Genomic DNA, 27,683 nt, shown 5'->3' with positions numbered 1-27,683 from the left:
ACATGGCAGGAAGAGCAGTGGGGCGCTGGGCTGTGGGACAACCAGAATCCCCACATGAACTGAGGCCATTGTGGCGCCCGGGGGTTGGGGGGATAGAGAGATGTGCCCCTGAAGCCAGCCTGCTGGGGGAGAGAAGGAAGGAGGTTAGGGCTGGAGCTTGGGGAAGCCAGGACACTGTAACAGTCTAGTAGCTAACAAGGAAGACAGGAGACCACTGGCAGGGAGGGCATGGGATCTCCCCAGGGGCCGGGGGGTGGTGTGCTTTAGTGGGTCAGGGGATGGAGACAAGGAAGAAGGTGACAGTTCTGGGGTCCGTAAGGGAAAGGCTGGAGCTGTGCAGATCTGGGTTCTAATCCCAGGTACAAGACTGACTTGCTATGTGACTGTGTTCAAGAGCTTAACCTCTCTGAGCCTTGTTTCCTCATGTAATGGAGATCCTGTGGCGTTCGTAACAGAAACTGGGTATACCAGTTTCCTAGCACTGCTGTAACAAAGTACTACAAACTGGGTGGCTTAAAACCACAAAAATTTATTCCGTCGTAGTTCTGGAGGCCTGAAGTCAGAGGCTGAGGCGTTGACATGGTCAACTTTCCTTCTGAAGACTCTAGCAGAAGACGCTCCATGGTCCCCTTCGGGCTTCTGGCAGCCCCCAAGTTCCTCAGCGTTGGGCCACATGACTCCACTCTCTGCTTCCTTCTTCAAGTGGCTGTCTTCTCTACGTGTCCAAATTTCCCTCTTCTTGCAAAGACACCAGGCATGGGATCAGGGCCTACCCTCATCCAGTTCAATCTCATTTGACATGATTATATTTGCAAAGACCTTATTTCCAAATAAAGTCACATTCCCAGGTATGGGGTCGGGAAGGGGGTGGTTAGGACTTCAACATGTCCCTTTGGGGAACACAACCTTAGGGTATAGGGTTGCCGTGAGGATTGAACTACAGGCCTGGCGCACAGTAGGCTCTCAATAAAGGGTGGTTTAAAAAAACGGAGCCGGTGGGCGGAGATGGTGGGAGCTCAGACTGGCAGACTTTCCTTGCGGGTACCCGCGTACTCACACATGCATGCTTGTGTGTGCCTGGGCGTATATGAGTGCCCGGGAAGCAAAACACTGCTCAGGGAGTGACACCCAGCCTGGAAGGCTGGGACAGGTGGCCCAGGGACCTCAGTCCCCTCAGTCTATCCGCCAGGCAGAGCCATTCAGAGCAAGGCTCGGGGCCTAATGTCAACTCACTGGGCAGGGGGCCCAAAGCCAAAGACTTGCTTGTCAGAAAATTCCTTGGGACTCCTGAACAAGGCCACCACTGACATCATGTGCAAGTTCACACAGTCCTTGAGGGGGGCTACTCAAGGCCACCCAAACACAGCCTTGGGATGATGGCAGAGAGTCACAGGGGTACAGCCAGCATGGCGATTTGCAGGGAAGGCAAGACACAGAATCAGACAGCCCCGGGGATGGCAATGAAAATCCTGGGCAGCCATCCCTCACCTTACGGAAGAGGAGGTGAGAGGAGGGTCTACCACTCCCCCACCCCCTCCCCGTAACTCCTCTGCACCTGTCAGTCAAACAGGTCCAGCTAACCCTCCTTCCCCTAGCTGCCCACTGGGGTCACCTGCAGGCCAAGCCAGAGTCAGTGGAGGGTGCAGCGGGGAGAACACACCTGGCCGCAGTTCCTCAGAACCTTCTGGTCTCTGCCACAGGACGCCCTCTGAGCTCATCAGGATCACTGGGGGCAGCAGAGTTCGTCAGCACTGCCATGACCTCTGGGAAGAATCACCAGGAACACTGAGTACTCCAAGGATAGATACTGATAAGACTCTTGGAGCCAGTGACAGAGCCCGGCTGCCACAGGGCTACTCCCCACAGCCTCAGCCCGGACACCTCTGTCCACCTCTCCAGCCCCTCCCTGGGCACCAGTCCTGACCTCTGACCAGAGAGCCCCATCCAGAGTCCACCTGCGAAAGAGTTCCCTGCTGCCCAGGGCCGCCTGGCCTGGGAGGCCCCAGCTTTAGCCCTGCTGGGGCTCTGAGCTGCCTTGGCTCCATTCACTTAATAGTCCCCCCGATACCTCCTGCCCTCAACCTCTGCTGAGCACTGTGCACGGTGCTGGGAACAGTCACGAGACAGCACGGCCCCAGCCTCATGGAGCCAACATCCAGCGCAGTGGAAACCGCCGTGGTTCCCAGGGGGTCTCTTGGAAGAGCAGGGTACCAGGTTGGGTGAGGGGGATGAGAAGGAAGGTGGGGGAGGGTTGCCCCTCTGGGGAAGATCTGGGGAAAGAGTATTACAGGGCAAAAGGAACACCCACAACAAGGGCCCCACGTGGGGATATTTGCTGGGTCGGCTTCAGAGGGAGGGTGTCTGCGAGGTGGGTAGACCTTACCGACTCTGTGAGGACTTGGCTACTCCTGAGCGAGAGGGAGCCACAGGAGAGCTTTGAGCAGAGGAGGACCTCTGGGGTTTGGCTTTAAATAGATCCCTCTGGTTTCCCTGAGAGAAAATCGGTGGTTTTCCCCGTGATGGCCTGGCAGAACTTGCAGAAATGCAGATTCCTTGGCACCCTGCTTTATCTGGAATCCTTGTGCCCCTCAAGCCTCATTGCTCAAGGTCTCCTACCCCACCGGAGGCTTGGGGAAGAGAGCAGGGTGGAAAGGAGACCCAAGCCATCTCCCCACCCACCCCCCGGAACCCAGTTGCGGCATACAGCCTGACAGGGGCTCTGCCAAAACCCACAAGCGTGAAACCAGTCTGCCTTCGTTCAGCCCCGCTGAATTATATAATAGGCTTTCCTAACTTACTTGACCACAGATTTTTTTTTTTCCCCCCAGAGAACACTGTTAAACGTCCTGCACCAATGCTACTCAGGGTGCACTTTGGTTTATTTTCTCTGGGTTCCTGCGTTGAGCCCGGTACACAGTGCCCTCTCAACACTTGCCCTTTGGAAAGTACACGAACCTCTCCGTGGTGACCCTTACTAGACCTGGGAGATTTCCAAACCCACTGGCCTTTCCCGAGCTCTGGGGAGACATATTGACTTCTGTGTTGCCCCAGAACCCCAGGGGTCTGAGAAGATCAGGAACAAGAAGGGGAAGAGGGGCTGCCACTTGGCCTCTCCAGAACAATGACCGTCTCTGGTGCTGAGACACCCTGCCTGAGCTCATGGCTGAGTTACATGGCAGCTTTTCTAGAAGGTTCTTTTGCCAGCATGTTGCTCATAGCAATCTTGGGTGAGCCCCCAGAGGTCAGTCTTACTGGCCCCTTGGCTCTAAGCTGGGCGCCTCCTCCTCAGGTTCTGGCAGACAGCCAGGTATCAGGCCTGCGTGAGTGGCCCCTGTGAGGCCTGATGTGCAGCTGGGCTCTGCTTTGTTTCCCAGGAACCTTCAATGGGGGCCCAGTCATTAGTGAGAGGTATTTGCCTTAAAGTTTGAGTAGAGGCTCAGGAGCCAGATGGCCCCAAGGAGCCCATGGCTCAGGAATTGCCAGAGGGGCCACACGATCATAGCTGTCCCTATCACGAGTACCAGAAAAGACTTGGAGCCACCAGGTCCATGCCCCCATTAAACAGGTAAAGAAATTGAAGCCCCAAAAGAAGAAACTGTTATTGTCGCCCAGCCTGACTATGATGCCCCAGGGAGCTCCCTTAGGCCACACAGGTCCGTTGGGGAATTTTCGGAGTTGCACAGGGCCATCGGGGGATTTGTGAGTAGGAGGGCCACCAAAAAGGCAGGCCGAGGGAGGGACGGTCAGGGCTCATGATAGCTTTGGCTTCATCAGGGATGTGGGTGGGGGTAGGGATGGGCATCACGCCCCATCCCAATGAGCTAGTGAGCCCTTGCGGGGAGGGTGGGTAGCTGCAGGAAGGAGAATGAAGCAGTGTGCACAACTCTGTGACCCTATACTCCACGCATGTGCGACACCATGTATGACAATGTCACGGCAGTGGTCCCCTGCGGCCATCCTGGGGTGTCTGCCTGTAACAACGTGACTTTGCAGCTCCGGAGGCTGCAATCGTGTGTGTTGCTGTCCCTCTGATCAGAGTGGCTGGGCATGTGGCTGTGCAGGGGGTGTCAGTAATCCTGACACCTGTGGGCCTGGGACCCCTGGAGAGCTATCCAGTGTATGCCCCTCTAAATGTGACTAGCGGCTTGCTCCAGCAGAAACTTAGCCCTAAGAACTCACCGACGTGATGCGTCACTTCAGAGCTATCAGCAAAGACACGAGCCAACTGTGGAAAGCAGATTTTGTAAATGTAGCTAGCCAGAGGGAGAGGGAGAGCCTACCTGCTGCATGGCCCACAGCTATCCTCCGATGTGCCAGCCCCAGAAGGCAGCAGGGGAAAGACAAAGAGAAGGGGTGAAGGCCTGGGATGGGGAAGACTGGCCACCTGCCCTGTGGGCTGTCCTGCAATCCCCACCCCAGCTTCGCTCCATGGGGCTCAGTGGGTTCCTGGCCACAGACACGGTCCATAGACCAGGGTCAGGATCAGAAATGGCCTGACCCAGGATGAGCACAGAGGGAGGCCGGAAGGAGGACCACGTGGACACCTTCGAGGGTCCGTGTGTGCTTGTATCGGGATGAGAGGAAATGTGGTGGCAGGATGCTCAGGACGTGGGCACTCACAGGTCTCCCCAGGGCAGGCTCCTGCAAATGCCCAAGCCGACAGGTGCCTGGTCAATGACCTTGAGAACTCCCCTGCCCATTCTGGGCTATCTGCTGACCCGCCATCTGCTTCTTGCTTTCCACACTTGCCTCTCTGCTGACACAACCTGCCCTCAAACTGCCTCAGAGATGGGAACCCACCCACACACATGCACTCACACCCAGTCCACAGGGAATCCTTGTTTATCTACCCACTCCATTTCTTCATTCGTGCATGCATTTGTTCATCCATCCATCCATCCATTCAACAAATGCTCATTGAGGAACTCCTGTGAGCCACCAGCTCTGCTGACCCCCTCAAGCACCCCATCCCACCAAGTCAGTGCAATGAAGGCAAAATCCCAACGAACCTCGATGTGAGTAGCTCAGAAAAGAGGAACCTCGGGGCTAGATAGCATGGCAGCCGTTGGCTAGGGGGAAGCATTGAGCGGGTGTCACAACCCAGAGGCTGTGTCAAGCCGGATGGGCTCTGGAGGTTGGGTAAATGTCATGGGTGGCCTCCCCCCAATGTCAGGCCCCCCAGTTGGGTATGGCACTGCCACTCTGCCTGAAGCCCAGGGTCTGCCTCAGCTAAGACTGAGCCCCAAGGTTTCAGAGCCGTCCCTCAATCCCGAACCCCATCCAACAAGGTTCATCTCTAGCCTGGCTCTCAGGACCCCTCCACTGGGCCCAAGTGGCCTTGGCCGCTTGTCATGCTCCTTCCCGCCAGCTGCACCAGACGCTGACTTCATGGAGGGTTCAAAGGACCAGGAGGCCTTCTAACTCTTCCCTACTCTCCCTCCTCCAGTCCTTAAAGGTCTAGGGAGCCTGTCTGAGTGCTTCCTGCCTTCCCGAGACTTCTCATCCATGCCCCCTTGATCACATCGTTGTCATAATAGTAGTAATATAATGAAACATACCCAGACCTCAGTCCAGGGCATGATGGCTGGTGGTCCCAACCTCCCATGTTATAAAGTGCATTGGCCAGAACTGGAGGCAGCCAAGAGCATAGGTCCTACAGGCCGGCCTTCTCCACTTCTAATCATCACCTGGTTGGTTCCTTCTCATCCACCATGACTCACCTCGAACATCCCCTTCTCAGAGAGGCCTCCTCAAGCCCCCAAGTAAAGCAGTCGCTGTCCTTGTCACTCAGACCACCCATGTGAGTGCTCACTCTGTGATCACGTTTGCGTGGGCTTGTATTTAATATATATACACTGAATATATATTTATATTAATATATGTAAGTTGTATATATATGTATATACAGTCTACCCCTACCAGAACTTCCCATGGAATAGGACTACATCTGCCTTGTTCTGTCTTAAAACCTAGTGGGTGCACAGTAAGTATTTGCTGAATCTATAAACCTATTCACCCAGTTCCTGAAAGCTATCTCACTTCATCAAGGGTCTGAGGCTGCTTATTACAAGAACACATGCAATTCATCATGAGAGGAGAAAACAATGTTGGAATCAAAGATTTTGACCTGTGACCTAGTGATGTCCTTTCTAAATATCCCACGTCCCCATACAAGGAAGCATGTTCAAGAACTTGTAGGGGCAACCTACTGGGAACCACCAAAGGACTGGTGAGGGGCTAGGCCAGGGAACTAGGAACAGCAGGACAGTGGGGTGCTCTGCAGCCATAAAAAGGCGCTCTGCTCATGATGGGGCCCTCTCCAAGCTATAGTGTTAAATACAAAAAACAAGGAACAAAGAGGAATATGTTTTATAAATGGAGCTCAGTTATAACAGGCAATCAACTGGTAAATGTTGAATGAATGAGCAGAATCTTTCCGGAAGGACCCACAAAAACTCAGGAACAGTAGCTGTGTCTGGGACAGACCCTGAAGAGGAAAATTTCTTTGTTTACCTGGCCATACTATTTGCATTTTAGTCATATGCAAATATTACCTACTCAAATAAGTTTTTGTTGTTTAAAAATACAAGAAGAATTCTGAGTGCTCACGTAACAATCTGGATGTGAGGCTTTTCTTGAGAAAAGGGAAGATGGCCTGGCCACACTAGGCTGTGTTCCTGGGGATACAGTGAGCAAGGATGAGATGTAGGAGGGCCCCGGGCACCCACTGCCCTTCCCCAGCTGGCCCCCGTGGGTCCCTGTGCTGCCTACCCCAAGTGCATGCTGCAACGGTCCTAGCTTGCTAGGTTTGCAAGGGGGAGGCAGGGCTAAGGAGCCTTCCCCCAAGAGAAGGGGTGGTTATTTGGCTATCGCTCCTGTGCTGATCTCACTCCAACCACTCCAAAGGCCACAGCAGGGCCACAGCAGTTTGGGGGCCGGTGAATGTCGGCATGTCACAAGCCTGCTAGTCTTGCACAAGAAGCTGTTAACTTAGTCCCAGCCAGGCCCCAACAGTGCCTCTGGTCTCACCTCCCTCACCCGGTCCTGAGGGCTTTTGTTCAGCCCCAAGGGAACCCCTGGAGAGAGGGAGCCACCGGTGGCCCCTTGGGCACCTCCACTCAAGGTTCTTGGCAAGGAGGAGGGTGACGGGGCAAAGACACACTGAGCAGTGAGGAGGCAGGACTGGCCCAAACACTGACTCCAGCTCTGATACTTGGGACAAGTCACTTTTCCAAGGCTCATCCGTGGCCACCCGTTAACGCAAACTGCGTGCTGTTGCACAGACTGATCTCTGCTGCCCAGGGAATCCCTGTGTCAACCTTGCGCGTAGGCATTGGATCAATCAGGCTTCCCCAGAGAGACAGAGCCAGTAAGATACAGATATGTGAAGAGAGAAATTTATTTCATTTTAAGGAATTGGCTCCGATGATGGCGGAGCCTCACAAATCCAAAATGTGCAGGGCAGGCCGGCAAGTCGGAAACTCAGGTAGGGTTCCCATGTTCCAGCCTGCAGCAAAAGCCCTTCTCCAAGAAACTCTGGTTGTTGTTCTTTGAGGCCTTCAACTGATTGTATGAGGCCCACCTCCATTATCATGGCCAGGTCAAGTGGACCCATAACATTCCACCATCACAGTAAGTACCACTGCCTTTTTGTGCAGGAGGGAATGGAAGCTCAGAGAGACTGTGCCATCTGCTGAAGGCCAGGGAGCACATAGAGAACGGAGCTGGGAGCCTAATACTGGCAGGAGCCCAACTCCACTCCCTAAGAATGGGGCTGCTCATTGCCATTTCAAGGGCATGTGTGGAAATTAGATGTGGAGACACGCCAAGGGCCAGGCAGAGGGGCAGGTAGTCTAGGAGAGGAGGCAGGTTCTGGAGTACGGGACAGAAAACCTGTAGCCCAGACCTCCCTTCCTCCTTCCAGGCACCCCAAGGAGAGAGGAGGGCAGCGGGAGGCCTCTGCTAGGCTGTGAGCCATGGCGTGTCTGGGCCCAGAGCCACTGACCCAAGTGAAGGGGATAGAGAGGGAATGTAGTATCCCACCAGCGTGTGGGTTCTGGAAGGACCCTGAGGCCATGGCTGGCTGCCCAGAGGTCCCTGAAAAGAGGTGACTCCCACTAAAGGTCGGGCTGGATGGCTCCTTGGCCTGGCACTCCTGTCTGCCTATCCAAACCAAACACATATCCTAGAAGTAGAGAAGAGCTTCCACTCAGACCTTGACCCTTGACACAGCCCCAGTGTCCTCCCAGCTGCCTTGTCCTTCTCAGGATGAAGCACTAGACCAGAAAGTCCAAGGCCAACAGGTGAGCCACACTCTCCACCTGCTGGCTGTGTGAACTTGGGCAGGCTACTGCCCCGTGTATGGGGCTCATTATTCCACTGACCTTGGAGTAGGGTTGCTCCAAGGGGACCTGAGGTTGTCCATATAATCATAGCACCAGGCCGAAACATTGAGTAGAGCTATTCTTGCTGCCATACTTGTTCACTGTGTTATTATCTTCCCTGGCCTTCTCCTAGTTACCCTTGCCCACCCAGGACCACTTCTCTGGGGTTCACTCACTCTTTCCCCATCCCTCTGCCTTTCTTCCAGCTCCTCAATGTCTGGACAGAAGGGGTGCTGGGCAGGCCTTTAAATGCCTCCAGGCACCGCTTCACTGGGCACCCCTCAGCCTAGCTGTTTGTTCAAGGTGGCGTCTCTTGGATACCAGGCTCCAGTTTCGAGGTGGGTGCCCCTCCTTGCCGTTCACTGTCCCAGAACACTTGCCCACACTGGTCATAGCCTCAAAAATAGCTACTTTCTTGGCATCTGACTCCACAACAACCATGAAGGGCAGGGAAGGAGGCTCCTCCATGCTTTGCCTCCAACATGGGCCAGAGGGGCAAGGGCTCAGCCTGTTCTATCCATCACCAGCCCATCACCTTGTGGGGCCCGTCCCAGCCTGATCCACACACAGGAGCTGCAGGTGGGGCATGAAGGACGACAAGCATCAGGGAACCCACCTCTTGGTCAGTCCCTTCCAGAAAGCCTCTCACAGCCAGCCTGATCCTTCCCCCAAACCCCTGCCTCTGACTGTCATCTAGAAGCTGTGAGGGCAGAAGAGCCCAGCGTGTGTAGCCTAAGAAGCAGGACCCTGGGGTTCCCTCACAGCCCAAACCTCCCTTGCTATATGACCTTGAGTCCTCTCCCACCTCTGGTTCTTAGTCACCCTAGCTCTAAAGAGAGTTAGGGCTAAAGACACACACTCAGTTGTCTATAGAGCAGACATACGTCACTGCTTAGACATCACGTGTCCTTGGGGTTAGGGACCCACTGATGAGAGGGCTGGTAGAGAACTTCCTGCCTGGGCTGGCTCAGGGGCTCTAGGACTGCTGATCCCTCAAGAGAAGTTAGAAATCTTTCAATTTAACAATCTCCTGACTGTTGAATGTTGACAACTAATTCACATTTTTAAAAAGCCCCATGTGGGTCAAAGAGAACGTGTCTGGACCACAGTTTGTGTGTTCTATCCTGGAAGACTAGGTTCAGGGGTCCTCTGGGGCTTTCTGGGAGAATAGAGTTTGTTTTTTTGGGGGTAATGCTGTTTCCTGTAATTCCCCCCACCCGACACACACACACAACCTGTAGCATTTGATGGCTTTGCCCCAACCTAGCCCCTTTCTCCCCTAGCTGGTCAGAGCGCACCCCTTGCTCCAAAGCTGGCTTTACAAACCCAAATCCAGGCCTGTACCTGGTGGGCCAGAACCTGAGAGGGTTCCAAAGGACAGGCCAGCACAAAGCAGGTGTTGGGGACCTCAGGACCCTCCTACTCTGTCCAACCCTTAAATTCTATTTCTTATGGTAATTCTCAAGCCCTATTACTATAAACCCTGGAGCTCACATTTCCAACTCTCCAGGGCAGAACTGAGCTGTTTCCAGAATCTCTAGCCATTCTGCAAGGCTGATTTCCCACTCATTGCCAGCCACCCCAAGGAGCACAGCTGGCTTACGGCCAACACTACACAAAGCATCAGTAGCAAAGGCTGTAGGTTTGGCTTCTCTTCAAAACTGTCCAGGGGTGCTGGGTGGCTCAGTTGGTTAAACATCTGCCTTCAGCTTCAGTCATGATCTCATGATCTCGGGGTCCTGAGATCCAGCCCTGCCCAGCTCCCTGCTCAGTAGGGAGTCTGCTTCTCCCTCTTCCTCTGTGCCACCCCCACACCACCTCCCCAGGCACACTTTCTCTCTCTCTCAAATGGATAAATAAAATCTTTAAAAAATGTATTTTAAAAATTAAAAAAAAAATGCCCCATGTCCATCTGGATCTCCTTGGGGTGGGGGGCTGGAGGGATTTTTTTGCCTGACAGATAGATGTTGAAACTGAGGCCCAGAAGAAAGCCTTAAGCTTGTGTAAGGCCCCTCATCGGCTCCTTGACCCTCAAAGAGGGGCACTACTACAAGCAGCTTCTGGGACCCAGAGTGGAAAAGGTTGAGCTCTCAGGCTGGGTTTGACATTTTCCTTCTGCCTTGACCGCTGGATGAGTGCTGTGTGCAGCAGCCCCTGACGGTGACAGTGACGACAATGATGATGACGATGACGCACACTGGGCTAGAGGGAAGAAACGGGGTAGGCCAGGCCCCAGCATGGGGTCTGACCTTGCCTGAACTCCAGTGGCTTGGGCTCCCCTGCCCAGAAGCAGGGTGATAAGATGAATCTGTACTGTGGCCCTGGGGGAGGCAAGACAGCAGTGGGAGAGAAAAGCGAGGGCTGGATGGGGGGAAGAAAGGAAAAAGAAGGGGGGAGGGAGAGGAGAGGAAGAAGGCTGAACCCAGGAGAGGGGTCACAGCTCTGTCAGAATGGGGCCCACCCAGACTCTTCAGCAAAGGAGGTGGGCTGCTTTCACTTCATAGATGCAAAAACAGAGCCAGGATTAGAACTCATGGCTTCAGCACTTGCCCTTCCAAGTCTTCAAGTGGAACCCACATTTCCCAAAATATGGCCCTAAGATGTGCCACCCCCACATTACCAAGAGAGAGGCCTGGCAAAACCGTAGTTTTCCTGGGTCAGGATCAAAGGGGCATTGCCCGGGAATAGGCATTTTGACCAGTGCCCTGGCCATAGTTCTTAAGCCCTGACACCAGCATCTCTGTGGCCTTTTATGGCCTCTATCTGACCTCCTGACCTCACATTCTGGCTGCATCCCTGAAGTCCAGCTATTTGGACTAACTCATACATCCCTCCCATCCCCCAACCCCCGCCAGGACAGGCCTGGGAGCTTCCCACTCAAGGCTTCAATTATCAGTCTCCCGGTCCCATGTAGACCCACCCTTCCAGCTGGCACCTCTCTTCTAGAAGCCTTCCTGGTGGTTGGGATCCCCCCTCCTTCAGCGTCTGGGGAGTAATAGCTTCCTCCTCCATCTGGAATTGTTGACAACATTGAATTTCACTTTCCATGTGAGTTTCTTTGTTTCTCAACCTTTCCCTCTATTAAACAGGAAACTCCCAGAGAGCTGGAGACTTGCTGGTTTAAACAATGAGCCTCTGAAATCTATGACTTCACCTGACCCTCCTGCCAACCACAAGTGGCAGGGCTGGAAGAGCTTTACAATGAGGATGACGAGCCTCAGAGACTATAACCTGCCCAAAGCCAAATAAGATTCAGAGCCAGGGTTGGAACCCATAGTTAGTTCCAACATCTAGTTCTTCTTCTTTTGCCTCTGACCACTCAAACAGCTCTGTGAAGCAGGTGGAACAGGGATTATGATCCCATTGCCCAGATAAGGAAAGTGAGACCCAGAGATGGGCAAAGCACCCAACACCATCTTTACTGTGTTTTCACTTTTAGTGACAGCTGGATCTGAGTCCAAGTGCTGACCTTTCCTCATGTCTCCTCTTGGGCTAATGGGTACTTCTCAGGGGCCCTCAGCAGGATGGGGCAGAGCTGGGCTCCAGACTCCCAGGCTAGAACCCTCTTCCTGGGCCCTGGACTGGTCCCAGTGCCACTCTGGACCCAGCTGCTTCCTCTGAATGTGGAGATTTACCTTGCCTGCCTCTCAGCTGGCTGGAGATTCAAAAGGGAATTGAGAAGAACCTGGACACATCTTGGTCACTATTATGCTGGGGAAGGAGCAGCCTGCATGGCCCCTTCTTCAAGAGCGGAGGAGGGTAGCTCTGAGCCTGGCACAGACCCAGGCCAACCCAGCTCAAGTTAAGCTGGGAAGGGTGTGGAGCAAGGAGGCCAGATTGGCATTCCTGAGAGGGGTTTGCCTAACCTTACCCTGCAGGTGTGGACTGGGGGAGACCCAGAAGAGGAATGGCCCAACTCTAAACTTTGGGATGGAGTCCTGAGTCACCCAGTTGATGCCCAGGGTGGCCGGCAAGGGACTTTGGACAGCCAGCAATGGAAAATAAAAATAAGAGTGATGTGGTTTTGGAATATAGGTGAGGTTCAGTGGGGGTGGAGTCTGGAGCCGAATACCAAGAGAGAATTGAGGTATCTCTGCTGCAAAATGGTGGTTTTATTAAAGCACACACAGCCATGGGCTGAAAGCTGCCACACCGGAGGCTTGAGTAGTGGTGATTATATACTCCAGAGCTGGAGGAAATAAGGAAAAGGGAGGTTTCCAGAAGAACTTTCATATACTAAAGAGGACGACCTATAAGATACCTACAAGATACCAGAGGCCTTGCCATCCTCAACTTAGGATTGTTTTCCCCTCTAGCAAGTTATTAACATTAAGATACTTAGGAGATTCCTGGAAGAATGTCGCACATGTCCCATCAGGGTTGGGGGGGGGGGCGGTTGCAGAGTGCCAGCTTATGCTCTGTCTTCAGCTAGCCTTCTGCTCCCTCTTCAATAGTATGTGTCAAACCCTAACCATGTATCAGGCCCTGTGCCTCCACACACCCTCCGGTTCTCAGAGCTGTTGTAGTCCACGGGTTCCATCTAGCCCTGCCCCTCCTGCTCCTTCCTCTACCTCAGGTTAAGTCCCTTCATCTCAGACGGAAAGTGCCACAGGTGGGTCTCCTTCCGCTTCTGCTCCTCCACACTCCAAAAACTCCCCTCCAAGAGTCCCCCCAACACACACACACACACACACACACACACCACTCCTACAACCACTCCATCCTTGAGCAACTACACCTCCACCTCTTCCAGGAAGCCCTTAGTCACAGACGGGACGGATCCTGCTTTAGACCGTGCCCGGAACCCCCTTCTTTACACTCCTTCTATATCCAAGGGATCCGTTTCTACAACCCCATAACCCTCCAGTTGTCTCCAGGAGTACTTCCCCTCTGACTCTGCCTTTTTATGCCCTACACGGAGGCGTAGGATTCTGAAGCATAGGGCACTTAGTAGGGAAGGGAGAAGGGGCTGTAGGATGAAGTCCGTGATCAACCGCCGTGCCCCCACTCCTAGGAGCGGACTACCGGGGAAAGCCCAGGTCCCACCCCACCCTCCCTGGTCCGCCCCGCCCCGCCCCGCCCCGCCCCGCCCCGCCCCGCCCCGCCCCGCCCCGCCCCGCCCCGCCCCGCCCCTCCTACTCTGGGAGCGCGACGCAGGGCGCCTGCGTGAAGGAAGTCTGCGCCCAAAGCGCATGCGCAGCGCTCCCTCCGGCCCTATATTAGGACGACGGCAGTCGCGGCCTGAGGCTTCTCTCCGACAAGGGCAGCGGGTTGTTTCCTCTTGGTTTGGCTATCTGCTGCCGCCGCCGCCGCCGCCGCTGCCGCCGCCTCCTCTTCCTCCTCCTCCTCCTCCTCCGCAGTCTCCCGCGCAGGTGAGGGCCCGCGCTCTGGGTGCGGCGCCGGCCAGGGAAGCCTCCGCGTGTCCTGCCAGCCCGCGCCCCTCTCGCCCGGTCGTCGGGACCCCATCCCCCACTGCTCCCGTCACCCGCCTCCTTGGGTTCAGCGTTCATCTCCCAGACCCTTAGCCCATTGGGCTGCCTCAGTTTCCTCCATTCGGCCCCCTTCTTACATTGCCTTTTAACGGGCCACTTCTTTAGAATTCTTTTTTCCCGTTATTCTCGAGCCCTCGACCCCCGATAACCTCTGACCTCCCACTGCCCAGGACCACCACCTAATTCCAGACCTAATGCCTTCGATTTTATACCTCCTGCCTCTCCCCAGTTAGCCCCAACCGCGTCCCCTCCTACCTCTGCTCTTTTTGTCCCCTCCTTCTCAGTTCTGTCCTCTTGGAGCTGTGGGGTATGACCTCTGGGAAATCCTTGGCTCAGGGACCCAGAGCCCAGCTGGGTGCCTTCCTCAGGTTTGGGGATGTGAGGACAGGAGAAGTTCAGGATCCCTGGGAGTCCTCTCTGCCTGGATGGGTGATGGTGGCTTCTTCCCTAGCCTCACTTCACCTGGGTGTATGCCAAGGTGTCTTATCTGTGCTCTGCGTCTCCCTGACCTCCCAAACCTGTTCCCGACTTGTCCCTCGTTGTTCCAGCCCCTTGGTGGTTAATCATCGGCATTTACTTCACTTGGTAAAGTTGCTTTGCAGGTGCTTTTGTGTAGAGCTGGGAATGAAAGAAGTACTTGGTGACCTGGGTAGAGTACTGTTACCACTCCTTAGTTGAGTCCCACATGAGCGCCGTCCTTAGACGATTTTCAGACTTGTTATACGGGTACCTTTGCTGTAAACTGCAGGCGACACCTGAACCCAGTGGCCTTGCAGTGGTATTTGCCCGATTATTAACAAGTGTTGATGTCACTCATTGTCTTTCTGTAGGATCAGTGTACCCTCTCGGACATGGAGACTGTTGTTCGCCGCTGCCCATTCTTATCCCGAGTGCCTCAGGCTTTTCTGCAGAAGGCAGGAAAATCTCTGTTGTTCTATGCCCAAAACTGCCCTAAGATGATGGAATTTGGGGCCAAACCAGCCACTCGGGCCCTGTCCACTTCAGCAGTACATGGCCAGCAGGTCAAGGAAACTCCTCCAGCTAATGAGAGTAAGTGTCATTGGCAGCAAAGTAGGAGGTGGTGGTGTTTGCATTCATCACCAGACTGGAAGCGCTTCTAGTCCACATTGTGACGAAGGTCACGGTAACCAGAGTATCTCATAATTGTCTTCCTAACCCCGCAAGTTAGGCACTTTTAATTTTCCCAACTTTAAAAGTGAGACGGTGGCCAGTGTGCCCTTTATAAGTTTCTGGATCGCATGTCAGTGTCTGTTGGAGTTTTAGTGTTCATCAGTACCTCATTTGTGTAAATATAAAGCTGGAATATCCTGGGGCGCCTGGGTGGCTCAGTTGGTGAAGCGTCCGACTCTTGATCTCAGCTCAGGTCTTGATCTCAGGGTCACGAGTTCAAGCCCCACATTGGGCTCCATGCTACTTAAAAAAAAAAAAGTTGAAATGTTCTGTTTTAACCTTTCCTTCATTAAATATTTGGCCCTTTGGCTTTTTTCTTTTTTAATTAATAGACTTTTTGGAGGAGTTCTAGGCTTACAGCAAAATTGAGTGGAAGCTTTTGGCTTTTAAAGTTGTGACTTAAAAAAATTGTGATTTTCTTCTTTTTTAAATTATTTTTTATTGTGTTAAAATTCACCTAACCTAAAACTTTTATCATCTCTTACCAATTGAACAGTTCAGTGGTATTAAGTACATTCATATTACTGTCACCACCGTCCAATTGTCAGAGCTCTTCAACATCATGAACAACTGAAACTCTGCTACTTGAACTCTTAACTGCCCCTCCCCACCCCCTGGTCAACACCATTCTACTTTTTGTCTCTGAATTTGACTGCTGTAGGAACCTCAGTAAAAAGAATCATACAGAATTTGTTAAAGTAGTGATTTTTTTTTTAAACACATGAATCCTTATTTTATATGTGAATTTTTAAATTTTTGTTTTGAATAAAGAGATCAGAGTTGGCTTTTGTTTTGCTTTGGCTCTACCAGGAGAGGAGGAGGCTTTTCAAGTTTCACTTAATCCTAGAGAATAATTTACCTTACAGGCTCTCTTCAGTATATTCTCTGGATGTGTTCCTTGTAAGAAGGGAGTGTTTTGTTTTGTTTTTTTTCTGTAAGCAGAAGGGATTTAATCCTTTGTAGGATTTCTTTTCCTTTTTCCTTTTAGGAGTTAGTTTTGTTTTTCTTCTTTTAATTGAACAATCAAAATATTCTTAACAGTTCTGTCCCTGGCATAGAGGAAGTTGAGTGTAACATGGCTTGGTCACTTGGTGGACTCTTATGCAACCATTCAGATGACATTCACAAACTATTTACTAGCTTAGGCAGATCTTTATAACAAAAAGGGCAAAATAAGCAAGTACATGTAGAATAAGTAAAACTTTTTTTAAAATTTGTTCATGGGGGAAAAAAAGAAAATTTACCAAGATGCCTGTAATGGCTATTTTTGAAGGGCAGAACACTGTCATTCTAGATTTCCCACAGCAAATGTGTATTACTTTTATAATGAATGAAATAAACTTCAAAGCAATTTTTTTTACTTCATAGGAGATTTTAATAAAAACTGTATTGAGACATGTCTCTTCCCCCAAGTCGTAGGAAAGGTTAGCTTCTGACTCACAGTGTTCCAGGATGATACAGAATAAGACTTTACTAGAAGAAGGGTGAATGAATTTGCTCTGGGGAGAGGGAAGTCATTGTGACTAGAAGCACAGTTGCCAGCGAACTGTGTTAACTCCGGGCACTTTTTGATGCATTTAGATGAGCAAGTAGATGAAGTGTGTGACTGTGATATCCCTATAGTTTTTCCTCACCAAACTAATAACTTGAACTCTGTTAGACAACAATTGAAAGACTCACTTTTAGCTGAATGTCTTTTGTTAAGAAAAAGTCAGTTTGGGCACCTGGGTGGCTCAGTGGGTTAAGCCGCTGCCTTCGGCTCAGGTCATGATCTCAGGGTCCTGGGATCGAGTCCCACATCGGGCTCTCTGCTCACCAGGGAGCCTGTTTCCCTCTCTCTCTCTCTGCCTGCCTCTCCGTCTACTTGTGATCTCTCTCTGTCAAATAAATAAATAAAAATCTTAAAAAAAAAAAGTCAGTTTATATGTTAAGCAACAGCAAGCTGCTTTGTGAAGAATCTGTTTCAAAAATATTAGCAGAAAAAAAATATATTAGCAGAGACATAATTGTATGGACACCTCTATTTACCTTCAAGATCGTATCCTGTCATGAAATATGCTATGTGTCTTTCGGGTAGATTTACTGGAAATCCTCCAGCTCAAGAACTCTAAGCTAGCTGAAGCTAGAAAACACTACTTTTTGGTGGATTTATATGGGAGAAATGTGGTTTGAGAGATAGCTGGATTGTGCCAGTTAACTCTTCACAGGAACATTGTTTCCAGTGAGGCAAACGAGAACAGTTCAGAGGCGCCTGGGTGGCTCAGTGGGTTAAAGCCTCTGCCTTCAGCTCGGGTCATGATCCCAGGGTCCTGGGATCGAACCCCGCATCGGGCTCTCTGCTCACCGGGGAGCCTGCTTCCCCCTCTCTCCCTGCCTGCTTCTCTGCCTACTTGTGATCTCTCTCTCTCTCTCTGTCAAATAAATAAATAAAATCTTTAAAAAAAAAGAAAACCGTTCAATTATCAGAACCTAATAAAAATAAACTGGTCCCTGAAAAGTGGGGGTAGAGTAAGTATAAAGCTTGTCTTTGAGGCCATATGAGAAACAAGGGGCTTTCTTGTATTGTGCAACTAGATCTGATGCTTCACTTTTTCCATTTCACACCCCCCCAGAGGACAAAACTGCCAAAGCTGAGCTTCAGCAGGCTGCCGACGGATCCCAGCAGACTCCACATGGCACGCAGTTTCCGTCTGGACATCCCTCCCTTGCCACGAGCCAGGGCACTGCAAGCAAATGCCCTTTCCTGGCAGCCCAGATGAGCCAGAAGGGCAGCAGTGTCTTCCGCAAAGCCAGTCTCGAGCTTCAGGAGGATGTGCAGGAAATGCATGCCGTGAGGAAAGGTAAACACAGGACTGGAACCATTGGGAAGAACCAAGAGGTCCCTCTGGCTCTTTTTTGATCTTTCAGATTTATGTATGAGCTATTGTTAAGGTAGCATTTGTATAAAAAAACTTCCTCTTTTAGGGCCAGGGAAGAAGGTCTTCAAGATAGGCAGTCAGAGGACTGCATGAGAAAATGTGGGACTTTCTTTCTGGGGTGTGTGTGTATAGGGTGTGACCAGTTTTTATAGTAATTGCTTCATTTCTGAAAATACCCTGCTGGTGTAAGCTGTTACCAGTTGCCCTTTGTTTCTTTCCTGCCGTCCAGTGGGATAAAAGGTAAAAAAGAGTGTTCTGCAGTAACTGATGGTCTTAGGACTCCCAGACTGTGGGTCTTACTGATGGTCACTTAATTCCACTTGTGGCTCTAGCCACAGAGAACCAGAGTCCCCAGAAAACCTCACCAGCAGAAATGATGCATATGGTTGGAATTGTCTTCTATGAAGAAAAGTGAGATTAGGGTTGGGTGGAGTGGGAAGGTGGGGAAGACCTGCCAGCAGGTTAGAAAGCTTTGGACTCTAATATTCATTAAAGCTGTTTGGTAGCTCTGAAAACAAGACACCACCAGGCATTGGCCATTAAAACAGAAGCGGAGAAGAAAAGCTTCATGCGCTCAGTTCCTACTAACTTTGGTTATGATCAGCTCTTTTTGGTGAACTAGGCAGTAATTCACTTTTGACAATATTTCTGGAAAGTATTGTGAGCTCAGAATAGAACCTTTTCTTCTTGTTACTTTTGTTACAGAGGTTGCCCAGACCTCAGTGAACCCCAGTGTAATTAGTGTAAAGGCTGACGAAGGGGAGCCAGGTGGATTGCTGAAGAACTTCCAGGATATCATGCGAAAGCAAAGACCAGAAAGAGTGTCCCATCTTCTTCAAGATAACTTGCCAAAATGTAGGTCTCATTGTTATTTGCCTGATGCATGAGAGGGTTTTTAACGTAAACATACGTTAGATTAAACAAAATTGTATGGTAAGTTGAGGGTTAAAAACCATGTCTCGGGGCGCCTGGGTGGCTCAGTGGGTTAAAGCCTCTGCCTTCGGCTCAGGTCATGATCCCAGGGTCCTGGGATCGAGCCCCACGTCGGGCTCTCTGCTTGGCAGGGAGCCTGCTTCCCTTTCTCTCTCTCTGCCTGCCTCTCTGCCTACTTGTGATCTGTCTGTCAAATAAATAAATAATCTTAAAAAACAAAAAAAAACATGTCTCTTGCTTGATGCTGGTAGGTGTTCTTGGCCATAGTAAATACAAACCCTGTTGGTAACCTTAATACCTGCCCTTCTCTGCCCCAGCCCTGTGCTAAGCGGTTCACACATGCAGTCTCATTTGAGACCTTCATGTTCTCAAGATGAAGTTATCCTATGAGTTGCTCACATGAGCATTAATTTGTCGAGAGGATATCATGAATACCTCGTTCCACCACGAGAGACTTTCTGGTTGAACGGAAGATTCAGTATCCTAGCTCCTGGGGAAAGGAATGACTCACATTTGTCCAGAATTGCTCTGCTGATGGATGGCCAAACTGGGGTCATGGGTTGGGAGCCAGATCTTTTGCCAAAAGCCGGACATGCTTCCTAACCGCCATTCTGTCCTGTCTTTTGTTTGGTTTTTAGCTGTTTCAACTTTTCAATATGATCATTTCTTTGAGAAGAAAATTGAAGAGAAAAAAAATGACCATACCTATCGAGTTTTTAAAACTGTGAACCGGAGAGCTCACATTTTCCCCATGGCAGATGACTATTCGGACTCCCTGATCACCAAAAAGCAGGTGTCAGTCTGGTGTAGCAATGACTACCTAGGAATGAGTCGTCATCCACGAGTATGCGGGGCAGTCATGTAAGTAGCCCTCAGCTTTCAGATACCACTGACGTTATTTGGCAAGACATTGATGATTTAGAGGGATTGGATCGTCTATGGGGGGCAATATTCAGAAGCTGAAAGTGTGCCATAACAAATACTGTCTTAGCCTTTAAAAATATCTACAGATGACTTTTAGACTGGAATTCACAAGTAGGTGGTGGAGCCCCTTTGTGTGTGAGGGTTCAAGTGTATGGGCTCATTGACTACTTGTGTCCATTCACTTCCTACCACTCCTCAAGTGGGTGCGCCTTCAAGCCCAGGCCTCTTTGCGCAGGTGAATGGAGAGGTACAAATCTAGCAGCACTGGAGGAAAGACATTAACGAGGATGTTAGGTCCTGGCACTCATGTGCTTCTGGAGGTTGGCCATGGCTAGAGACACTTGAGAGAGTTGCTTGCCAAAATCTCTAAGGAGGCTTGCTAAAGAGAGTCCAGTCTGAGGTATAGTAAGAGATCTCTCCTAACATTATGTGACTGGTTTCCGGAGGGTTTAGGTTCAGGTAACCACCATCCAAGATATGCCTGTAGAGACTGATAATTGTGTCTGGAGAGAAGGATGTTTGTCAGAGAAAACACACCTGAGGAATCAGTACCTAATGACTGATAAACACTTGTTCTTGATGATCCCTAGAGGTATTTATGATATCCTCACCCTGGTGTTGACACCTGCCACCTAGTCTATCGTTCCAATTTTAGTATATGTGCTGCCGAAGCGAGCACACCTGCCACCTAGTCTAAAGGTGAAGTCAGCTGAAACTTCTGGCCCCTGGTTTCACCATGAGAGACTTGCTAGATGAACTTAAGATTCAGTGTCCTAGCTCCTGGGGAAAGGAATGATTCACATAGTGTTCAGAACCATGAGGCTTATTTTCTGTCTGCCCCCCCGCCCCGGTTTGTTTGTTTTTTTTTTTTAAATAAAAGGGACACTTTGAAACAGCATGGTGCTGGAGCAGGTGGTACTAGAAATATCTCTGGAACCAGCAAATTCCACGTGGACCTGGAGCAGGAGCTGGCTGATTTGCATGGCAAAGATGCAGCACTCTTGTTTTCCTCGTGCTTTGTGGCCAACGACTCAACCCTCTTCACTCTGGCTAGGATGATGCCGGGTAAGGAAGCCTGTCCTGGGTGCTTTTAGAGTTTTGAGGTTTCTCAGGGAATAGCAGGGATATTAACAACACAGAGGGCTTCCCAAAAACAGTTAAGAGCAATGATAGTATCTGGGAGCATTTCTTCTTGAAACATGAAGTGCTCACTTATTGCGAGAGGTTGCAGTAGCAAATGGTACTAATGAAGGGCTTGTCCTTAAGCTGATTGCTTCAGTATTCAAAGAAAATCCTTTGGAGAATTCTCTTACTCACTCATGGTTACCTTTTGATGGAGTTTGGAATGAGGTGGCCAGATTTAAAAACAGATTGGTTGTCTTCCATTGGGTTATTCTACACCTGTGGGTCTTTTCAAAGGGGAAGCACTAGCTCACGATTTTCCCAGGAAGAAACTGGCCAGGAGTATTTCCTCCCAGGCAAAGTGGCACGTTCAGGGCAAAGTCCGTTGTCCCTGTCTAAGAATAATTTGTCTTTGGTGCAGATGGCAATAAGTAGTGTTTTGTTTTTGTTTTTATCATGTTAGGCTGTGAGATTTACTCTGATTCTGGGAACCATGCCTCCATGATCCAAGGGATTCGAAACAGCCGGGTGCCAAAGTACATCTTCCGCCACAATGACGTCAGCCACCTCAGAGAGATGCTGCAAAGATCTGACCCTTCAGTCCCCAAGATTGTCGCATTTGAAACCGTCCACTCTATGGATGGTAAGTCTAAGTAGAGGACTGTCTGAGACCTTAGATGAAAAACTAGGCCTGGACTCTTTGAAAGTATGATGTTTATTTTGTCTTTGCAATTTCTTCGTACTCTGCTAGGGTTTTGTATTTGATGGATATTGTATAGGTTTGGGTGAATGTAGATTTTTTATTCTGGCTCTAGTTTACTAGGCTCTGAGACCCCAAGATGACCTAGAAACTGGGGGAAAAGTTCATTGTTTTTCCCAATATTAAAAGTGATACCTTTTTTTTTTTTTTTTAAAGATTTTATTTATTTATTTGACAGAGAGAAATCACAAGTAAGCAGAGAGGCAGGCAGAGAGAGAGGAGGAAGCAGGCTCCCTGCTGAGCAGAAAGCCCGATGTGGGGCTCGAACCCAGGACCTGGGATCATGACCTGAGCCGAAGGCAGCGGCTTAACCCACTGAGCCACCCAGGCGCCCCAAAAGTGATACCTTTAGAACAGAAGTTACTTTGTTCTGACTCTTACCAAAACAGAAATTTGTGAAGTAGCGAGCTCTTCAGCGTAGTCTGTGTTCTCTCCTCAGGAGCAGTGTGCCCGCTGGAAGAGCTGTGTGATGTGGCACATGAGTTTGGAGCAATCACCTTCGTGGATGAGGTCCACGCAGTGGGACTGTACGGGGCTCGAGGCGGAGGGATTGGCGATCGGGATGGAGTTATGCCGAAAATGGATATCATTTCTGGAACGCTTGGTATGTATACTCTGCACATTCTGTAATCACTAAAATTTTATTCGAACAAGGTCAAGGACTATCTGGGATCAGGTGAGGAGACAAGGCGATGGCCTGTGAAACCTGGGCCGCTTTCTGGATGAGTTTCTATCTTCTCAGTGGTGGTACAGCTTAGCAGAATTCCTTGAATCATGGAGGCATGGCTCCCAGAGCCAAAGTAAGTCTCAGCCTCACATGACAGAAATGTTATTTGTTGCCATTCAAGCTCATTCCAAATGTGGTTGTGGTTCTAGCTACATGGCATGGCAACAGCCTTCACTTTCTATACTTCAGATTGTTGTTGTATTAAAAGAAAAAAAAAAGATGTAGTGCTGTTCTCCTGGAGCATTCGTGAGGACCTGGAGGTTCAGGTGTCGTGAAGCACTGACCTCTCTAGTTTGTATTTGCTCCTCCTGGGTGAGAAGCGTGTCACGGAGCTGGGCTCTGTCGCCGTGCTGCCTGCTAGCTGTGAATCCTGTCTGCTGACTCCCCAGCTGTGTGACCTTGGGCTGCTGCTTCCTCTCTCTGCCCCTCAGCTTCCTCACCAATACAGGTTTTCCCACTACCCGAAAAGTAGAGTGTTCCTTTGAAACCTTGCATGAGCCAAAATGGCGTAAAGCAAAGACAAATCTGCTTACAGACCGAGGTCAAAGCTGGGCCGCTGGCATGCTGAGCGGTTCCCGGGGCCAGGGCTTGGTGGGGCCGCTCTCACTGCTTGGGGTGCGCACTGCCTCTGTCGTGGCTCACTGCCACACACCAGAGGCTATTTTCACTTTTCACCTTTTATCGTAAAAGTGAAAGTCCTCTTCAGATTCCTTCCAGTTAGTGAAAACAAGTAAATGTAGGTTTCTCATAAAAGTGAGGTGGCCTAACGACTTGTGCAAAGTAGGGCAACTTATATGATGGAGATAACAGACCTTACCTCAGTTTTTGTGATAAAGGTAAATGAATTGTGTGCAATTACCATAGACATTCTCTGCCTGTGAGGACTCTAGAGAGTGAAAATGTGAATAAAACAAATCTAAGGATTTCAAAGTTAGTAAGGCAGTTGGGAGACCCAGGTAACACTTAGCTAAAATGCCAGTTCACAGCCTGCACTTGGTAAAGGAAGGGCAGGCCAAAAAGAGTGTCCTTTGGCACAGTCAGGGGGCTGGGAGCATTGGGTTGACCAGGAGAGCCAAGGGGTTGCAGGGCAGAGCCTTGCGAGGAGGAAAGCACTTGTTCATGTGTCTTCATTCCAGCAGCCCTTTTCTGCCACCGAGCTCCCGTGCCAGGGGCTCTGTGAGGTATGTATAGTCTCTGTGTGCTGGAACGGGCTGGGGAGAGAAACTTTCCACTGTTTAAGAGCTTACACCAACCCCACCCTGCATGGGGTTCAAGCAGGAATGTTCCATTACAGAACACAATGTTAACATCTAGAAGGACTCTTCTGCAGTCCTTAATCCTGAAATTTGAGATACAGATTATATAAAAGGAATTAAGGAGAATTAAGAACTGAGGTTGGCCCTCAATCAACCCTAACGAGTTCTGAGTTTTCATGTTTCTCTGGGCAGTGCCGCTTATCAGAGTCCTGTGTTGACTTTGGTAGGAAATAATACTGGTTGTACCAAAACAACTCACCTCTTAGCTGGGTTACATTCCAGCTCCGGGGTGCTACTCACGGTGAGAGGACAGAGAGAGCGGCGCACACTGTGCATGCTGTGGCAGGTGGCACCTGGCAGAGAAGGAAGTCCGGGTGGGAAAGGCAGGGGAAGAGAGGCTGCAGCTTGCTGTTCAAGGCACATGGGGACAGATGGCTCAGCTTCAGGACTGCTGCGGAGACCTGTGCTTCGGTCCTCGTCAGATACCAGCTAGGTCCTGTGATTAGGGGAGGACTCTAACCTCCACTCTCTCCCTTTCAGAGAGGACTTGAGTCTTCTCTCAAGTCCTCAGGCTGGACTTGAGTCTTAGGACACGTAGAGAGGATAAAGAGGAAAGGGCTCTGAGGCTCTGCAGCGCCCTGCTGGGCACATGCTGGGGCTGTTGCCGGAATAAATGAGACTGTTTCCTTGCAGGCAAAGCCTTTGGCTGTGTCGGAGGGTATATCGCCAGCACAAGTTCTCTGATTGACACCGTACGGTCCTATGCAGCCGGCTTCATCTTCACCACCTCCTTGCCACCCATGCTGCTGGCCGGAGCCCTGGAGTCCGTGCGGATCCTCAAGAGCGCCGAGGGGCGGGCGCTTCGCCGCCAGCACCAGCGCAACGTCAAGCTCATGAGGCAGATGCTCATGGACGCAGGACTCCCGGTCGTCCACTGCCCCAGTCACATCATCCCTGTCCGGGTAATGGCGTGTCTGGGACTGGACTTGCTGGGGGCTGTGCCTTGGCACGGGACCTGGGATGTTGTGTTGTGGTCCATACCTTGAAGTTGGGCCAGGGCAAGGGGCTGTAGTCCATGGCCCTCTGCTCAGTTTCTGCCTTGGGCTGACTTCACAGTGAGAATGGAGCCTTTGAACCCAGCGGGCTAGGGCAGAGGTTCCTTCTCCCGAGCACTAGCCTTAAAAGAGCTTCTGTCTGAAAAGTTCCAGAAGGCTCCACTTGGCTAGCTTTGAAGTCTGACTTTTTATTCAGTTAATTTCAAAATCGGTCTTGCCCTTTCCACTGTGAACAGTAGCCCTGTTGGTGTCACAGTTGAATTAGTAGAATTAATAGCCAGTATAATCAAAGCCGCTTCATTCCCACGGTTATACACATCCCTGGGTAGGAGGATCAGCTGGTGGCAGCTGGAGTTGCAGCCCGGCAGGGCAGTGAGTGTGAACTCTCCTTCTAATGAGCCTTCAGGTCTCTGGTCCATACTAAGCACTCCTGGGCCCTTTAAGTGGCAGCTGGCATCACCGCTGGAGCCTGAGCCTCCCACGGGCTGTGTTCATTAGATCGCTGCTGAGGGGTGGTCTGTCTTGTGGTGACTTTACCTTCTGTTCTCAATCTTAGGTTGCAGATGCCGCTAAAAACACCGAAGTCTGTGATGAGCTAATGAGCAGACATAACATCTACGTCCAAGCCATCAACTACCCCACGGTGCCCCGGGGGGAGGAGCTCCTGCGGATTGCCCCCACTCCCCACCATACACCGCAGATGATGAGCTACTTCCTTGGTGAGTACGTGCAGAGCAGCAGGGCCTTGCTGGAAAGTTGCACAAAGCCGTCCTTGCGGTGTGCCTTAACTGAAGCCCTTCAAAGGCATTCAGATTCGTTTCTTCTCTCCAAGTAATTGAGAATGCCCTCAGATGGTATAACCCTGTAAAAGACATTTGGTTGTTGGATTCACTTTAGGCGGTGCAGACACAACTTAGAAGCTCTGAGGGCTCATCCCTGCTCATCCATCCACTGTTTCCACTGCCCCCTTGTTGGATTGATTTCAGGGATGCACACAAGTGGCTAGTGCAGGGAGTAGAGAGGCCTCTGAAGGCCTGAGTCAGCCCTGGCCCTCTGGGGCTCAGCTTTGTGCTTCTGTCCCTTTCTCTGATGTAGAGTCCCTGAGGCAACCCCTGACCTAACCTCTTCTCGTAAGAGTAATTGTTCAGTATTTTATACAGCTGCAGTTCTGTTCAGCCATCCCAGCCCTCTCTGTGTCCAAACTCAAGGCAAAGATTGAGGGGCTGCTCTCAGCCATGGTCGCCTTGGCCTCCTGCCCCCAAGATGGTCTTGCTGCCTTGCAGGCTCTGGAGCCCTTCTGTCAGGAAGGCTCAGTGTAGCAGAACAGTGTTGGAGTGGCTTCTGCCCCGAAGCTGTGGACAGCAAAGCCAGAGTTGGGTTTTGTTTTTTAGTTTTTACTTATTTTTTTTTAACAGCTTTATTGAGATATAATTCACATACCACAAATGTCACCCTGTGTTTTTTTTTAAGAGTCATTTATTTTAGAGAGAAAGAGTGCTCGAGCGCAGGGAGGAGAATGGGGACAGGCAAAGGGAGAGAGAGGAAGAGAATCCCAAGTAGACTCCCCTCTGAGCACGAAGCCCGACAGTGTAGGGCTCGATCTCATGACCCCAAGATCACAACCTGAGCCAAAATCAAGAAGAGTCACTGACACTTCACCGACTGAGCCACCTAGGCACCCTTAATTTCACGCTTTTAAAGTATACAGTTCCGGGGGCCTGGGTGGCTCAGTTGGTGAAGCGGCTGCCTTTGGCTCAGGTCACGACCCCAGGAGTCCCTCATCAGGCTGCCTGCTCTCAGGGAGCCTGCTTCTCCCTCTGCTTGCAGCACCCCCTGCTTGTGCTCTTGCTCACTCTCACGTGCACTCTCTCTCTAGCAAATAAATCTTTTTTTTTTTTTTAAAGATTTAATTTATTTATTTGACAGAGAGAGCTCACAAGCAGACGGAGAGGCAGGCAGAGAGAGAGAGAGAGGGAAGCAGGCTCCCCGCTGAGCAGAGAGCCCAATGCGGGACTCGATCCCAGGACCCTGAGATCATGACCTGAGCCGAAGGCAGCGGCTCAACCCACTGAGCCACCCAGGCGCCCCAAATAAATAAAATCTTTAAAATACATTTATAAAGTATACAGTTCCAGGGATTCTAAGTACATCGTGATGTTGTGTAACCATCCACGCTGTCTGATTCCAGAACATTCTCATCATCCCCGAGGGAGACCGTATACCCACAAGCAGCCACTGCGTGATTCCCCCTTCCCTAGCCCCTGTCAGCTGCTGACACCCTCTCTGCCCCGTGGAGGTGCCCATGCTTTCCTTTCCGTGTAACACTGCATGGGTCCTGTGTGTCTGGCTGCTTTGACAGCACAGTGTTCTCCGGGCCCATCCACGTTGTAACATGAATCCTCTTTCTTTCTAGTTCCAAATGATCTTCGGTGCGGGTACACCCCATGGTGTTTGTGCATCAGTCAGTGGACATTTAGGTTGTTTCTGCTTTTTGACTGTTAGGAGAGAACACTACTGCCAACGTTTGTGTTCGACTCTCTGTGTGGACCTGTGTTTGCACTTCTCTTGGATGCATACTCCCTTCAATTTTTGAAAACTCTTTCTCCTCACAGAGAACCTGCTGGCCACGTGGAAGCGAGTGGGGCTGGAACTCAAGCCACATTCCTCAGCCGAGTGCAACTTCTGTAGGAGGCCGCTGCATTTCGAAGTGATGAGTGAGAGAGAGAAATCCTACTTCTCCGGCATGAGCAAGCTGGTGTCTGCCCAGGCCTGAGTGTGTCATGACCTCAGTTACTCACTTAACCCCAGGCCATGTCGTATCCACATAGTCCCCAGAGGTGTCTTTATATGTGAATTAAGTTATATTAAATTTTAATCTATAGTAAAAGCACAGTCGTGCAAATAAATTCGTGTGTAAGCGA

At 50.7% G+C, this 27,683-nt stretch overlaps 1 protein-coding gene and 2 long non-coding RNA genes across 4 annotated transcripts; 2 read left to right on the top strand and 1 right to left on the bottom strand.

Annotated features, from left to right (window-relative positions):
• Positions 1-553: 553 nt before the first annotated feature.
• LOC125079192 (uncharacterized) lies at positions 554-14,528 on the bottom strand. 2 transcript variants are annotated; one of them, XR_007121069.1, is made up of 4 exons: positions 14,132-14,528; positions 4,180-4,225; positions 1,661-1,763; positions 554-735 (listed from the first exon to the last, which is right to left on the bottom strand). It is a non-coding gene; the product is annotated as an uncharacterized LOC125079192 (long non-coding RNA). The 2 variants fall into 2 exon arrangements; XR_007121068.1 differs by lacking the exon at positions 4,180-4,225.
• ALAS1 (5'-aminolevulinate synthase 1) lies at positions 13,608-27,683 on the top strand. The gene is given in 13 exon segments (XM_047692645.1): positions 13,608-13,756; positions 14,707-14,926; positions 17,680-17,717; positions 17,719-17,761; positions 17,764-17,907; positions 18,691-18,840; positions 19,557-19,779; positions 20,723-20,907; positions 21,428-21,607; positions 22,164-22,328; positions 24,401-24,669; positions 25,319-25,481; positions 27,375-27,683. Coding segments are annotated over 12 exon segments (1,920 nt in total). The 5' UTR covers positions 13,608-13,756; positions 14,707-14,727; the 3' UTR covers positions 27,536-27,683.
• Positions 19,786-20,712, top strand: LOC125079200 (uncharacterized). The gene is made up of 2 exons (XR_007121070.1): positions 19,786-20,459; positions 20,519-20,712. It is a non-coding gene; the product is annotated as an uncharacterized LOC125079200 (long non-coding RNA).

This window comes from Lutra lutra, chromosome 1, assembly GCF_902655055.1.
Source record: "Lutra lutra chromosome 1, mLutLut1.2, whole genome shotgun sequence".
Lineage (NCBI taxonomy): Eukaryota > Metazoa > Chordata > Mammalia > Carnivora > Mustelidae > Lutra > Lutra lutra.
Note: the sequence above shows the minus strand (reverse complement) of the source record. Positions and strands in the feature narration are given on the sequence as shown.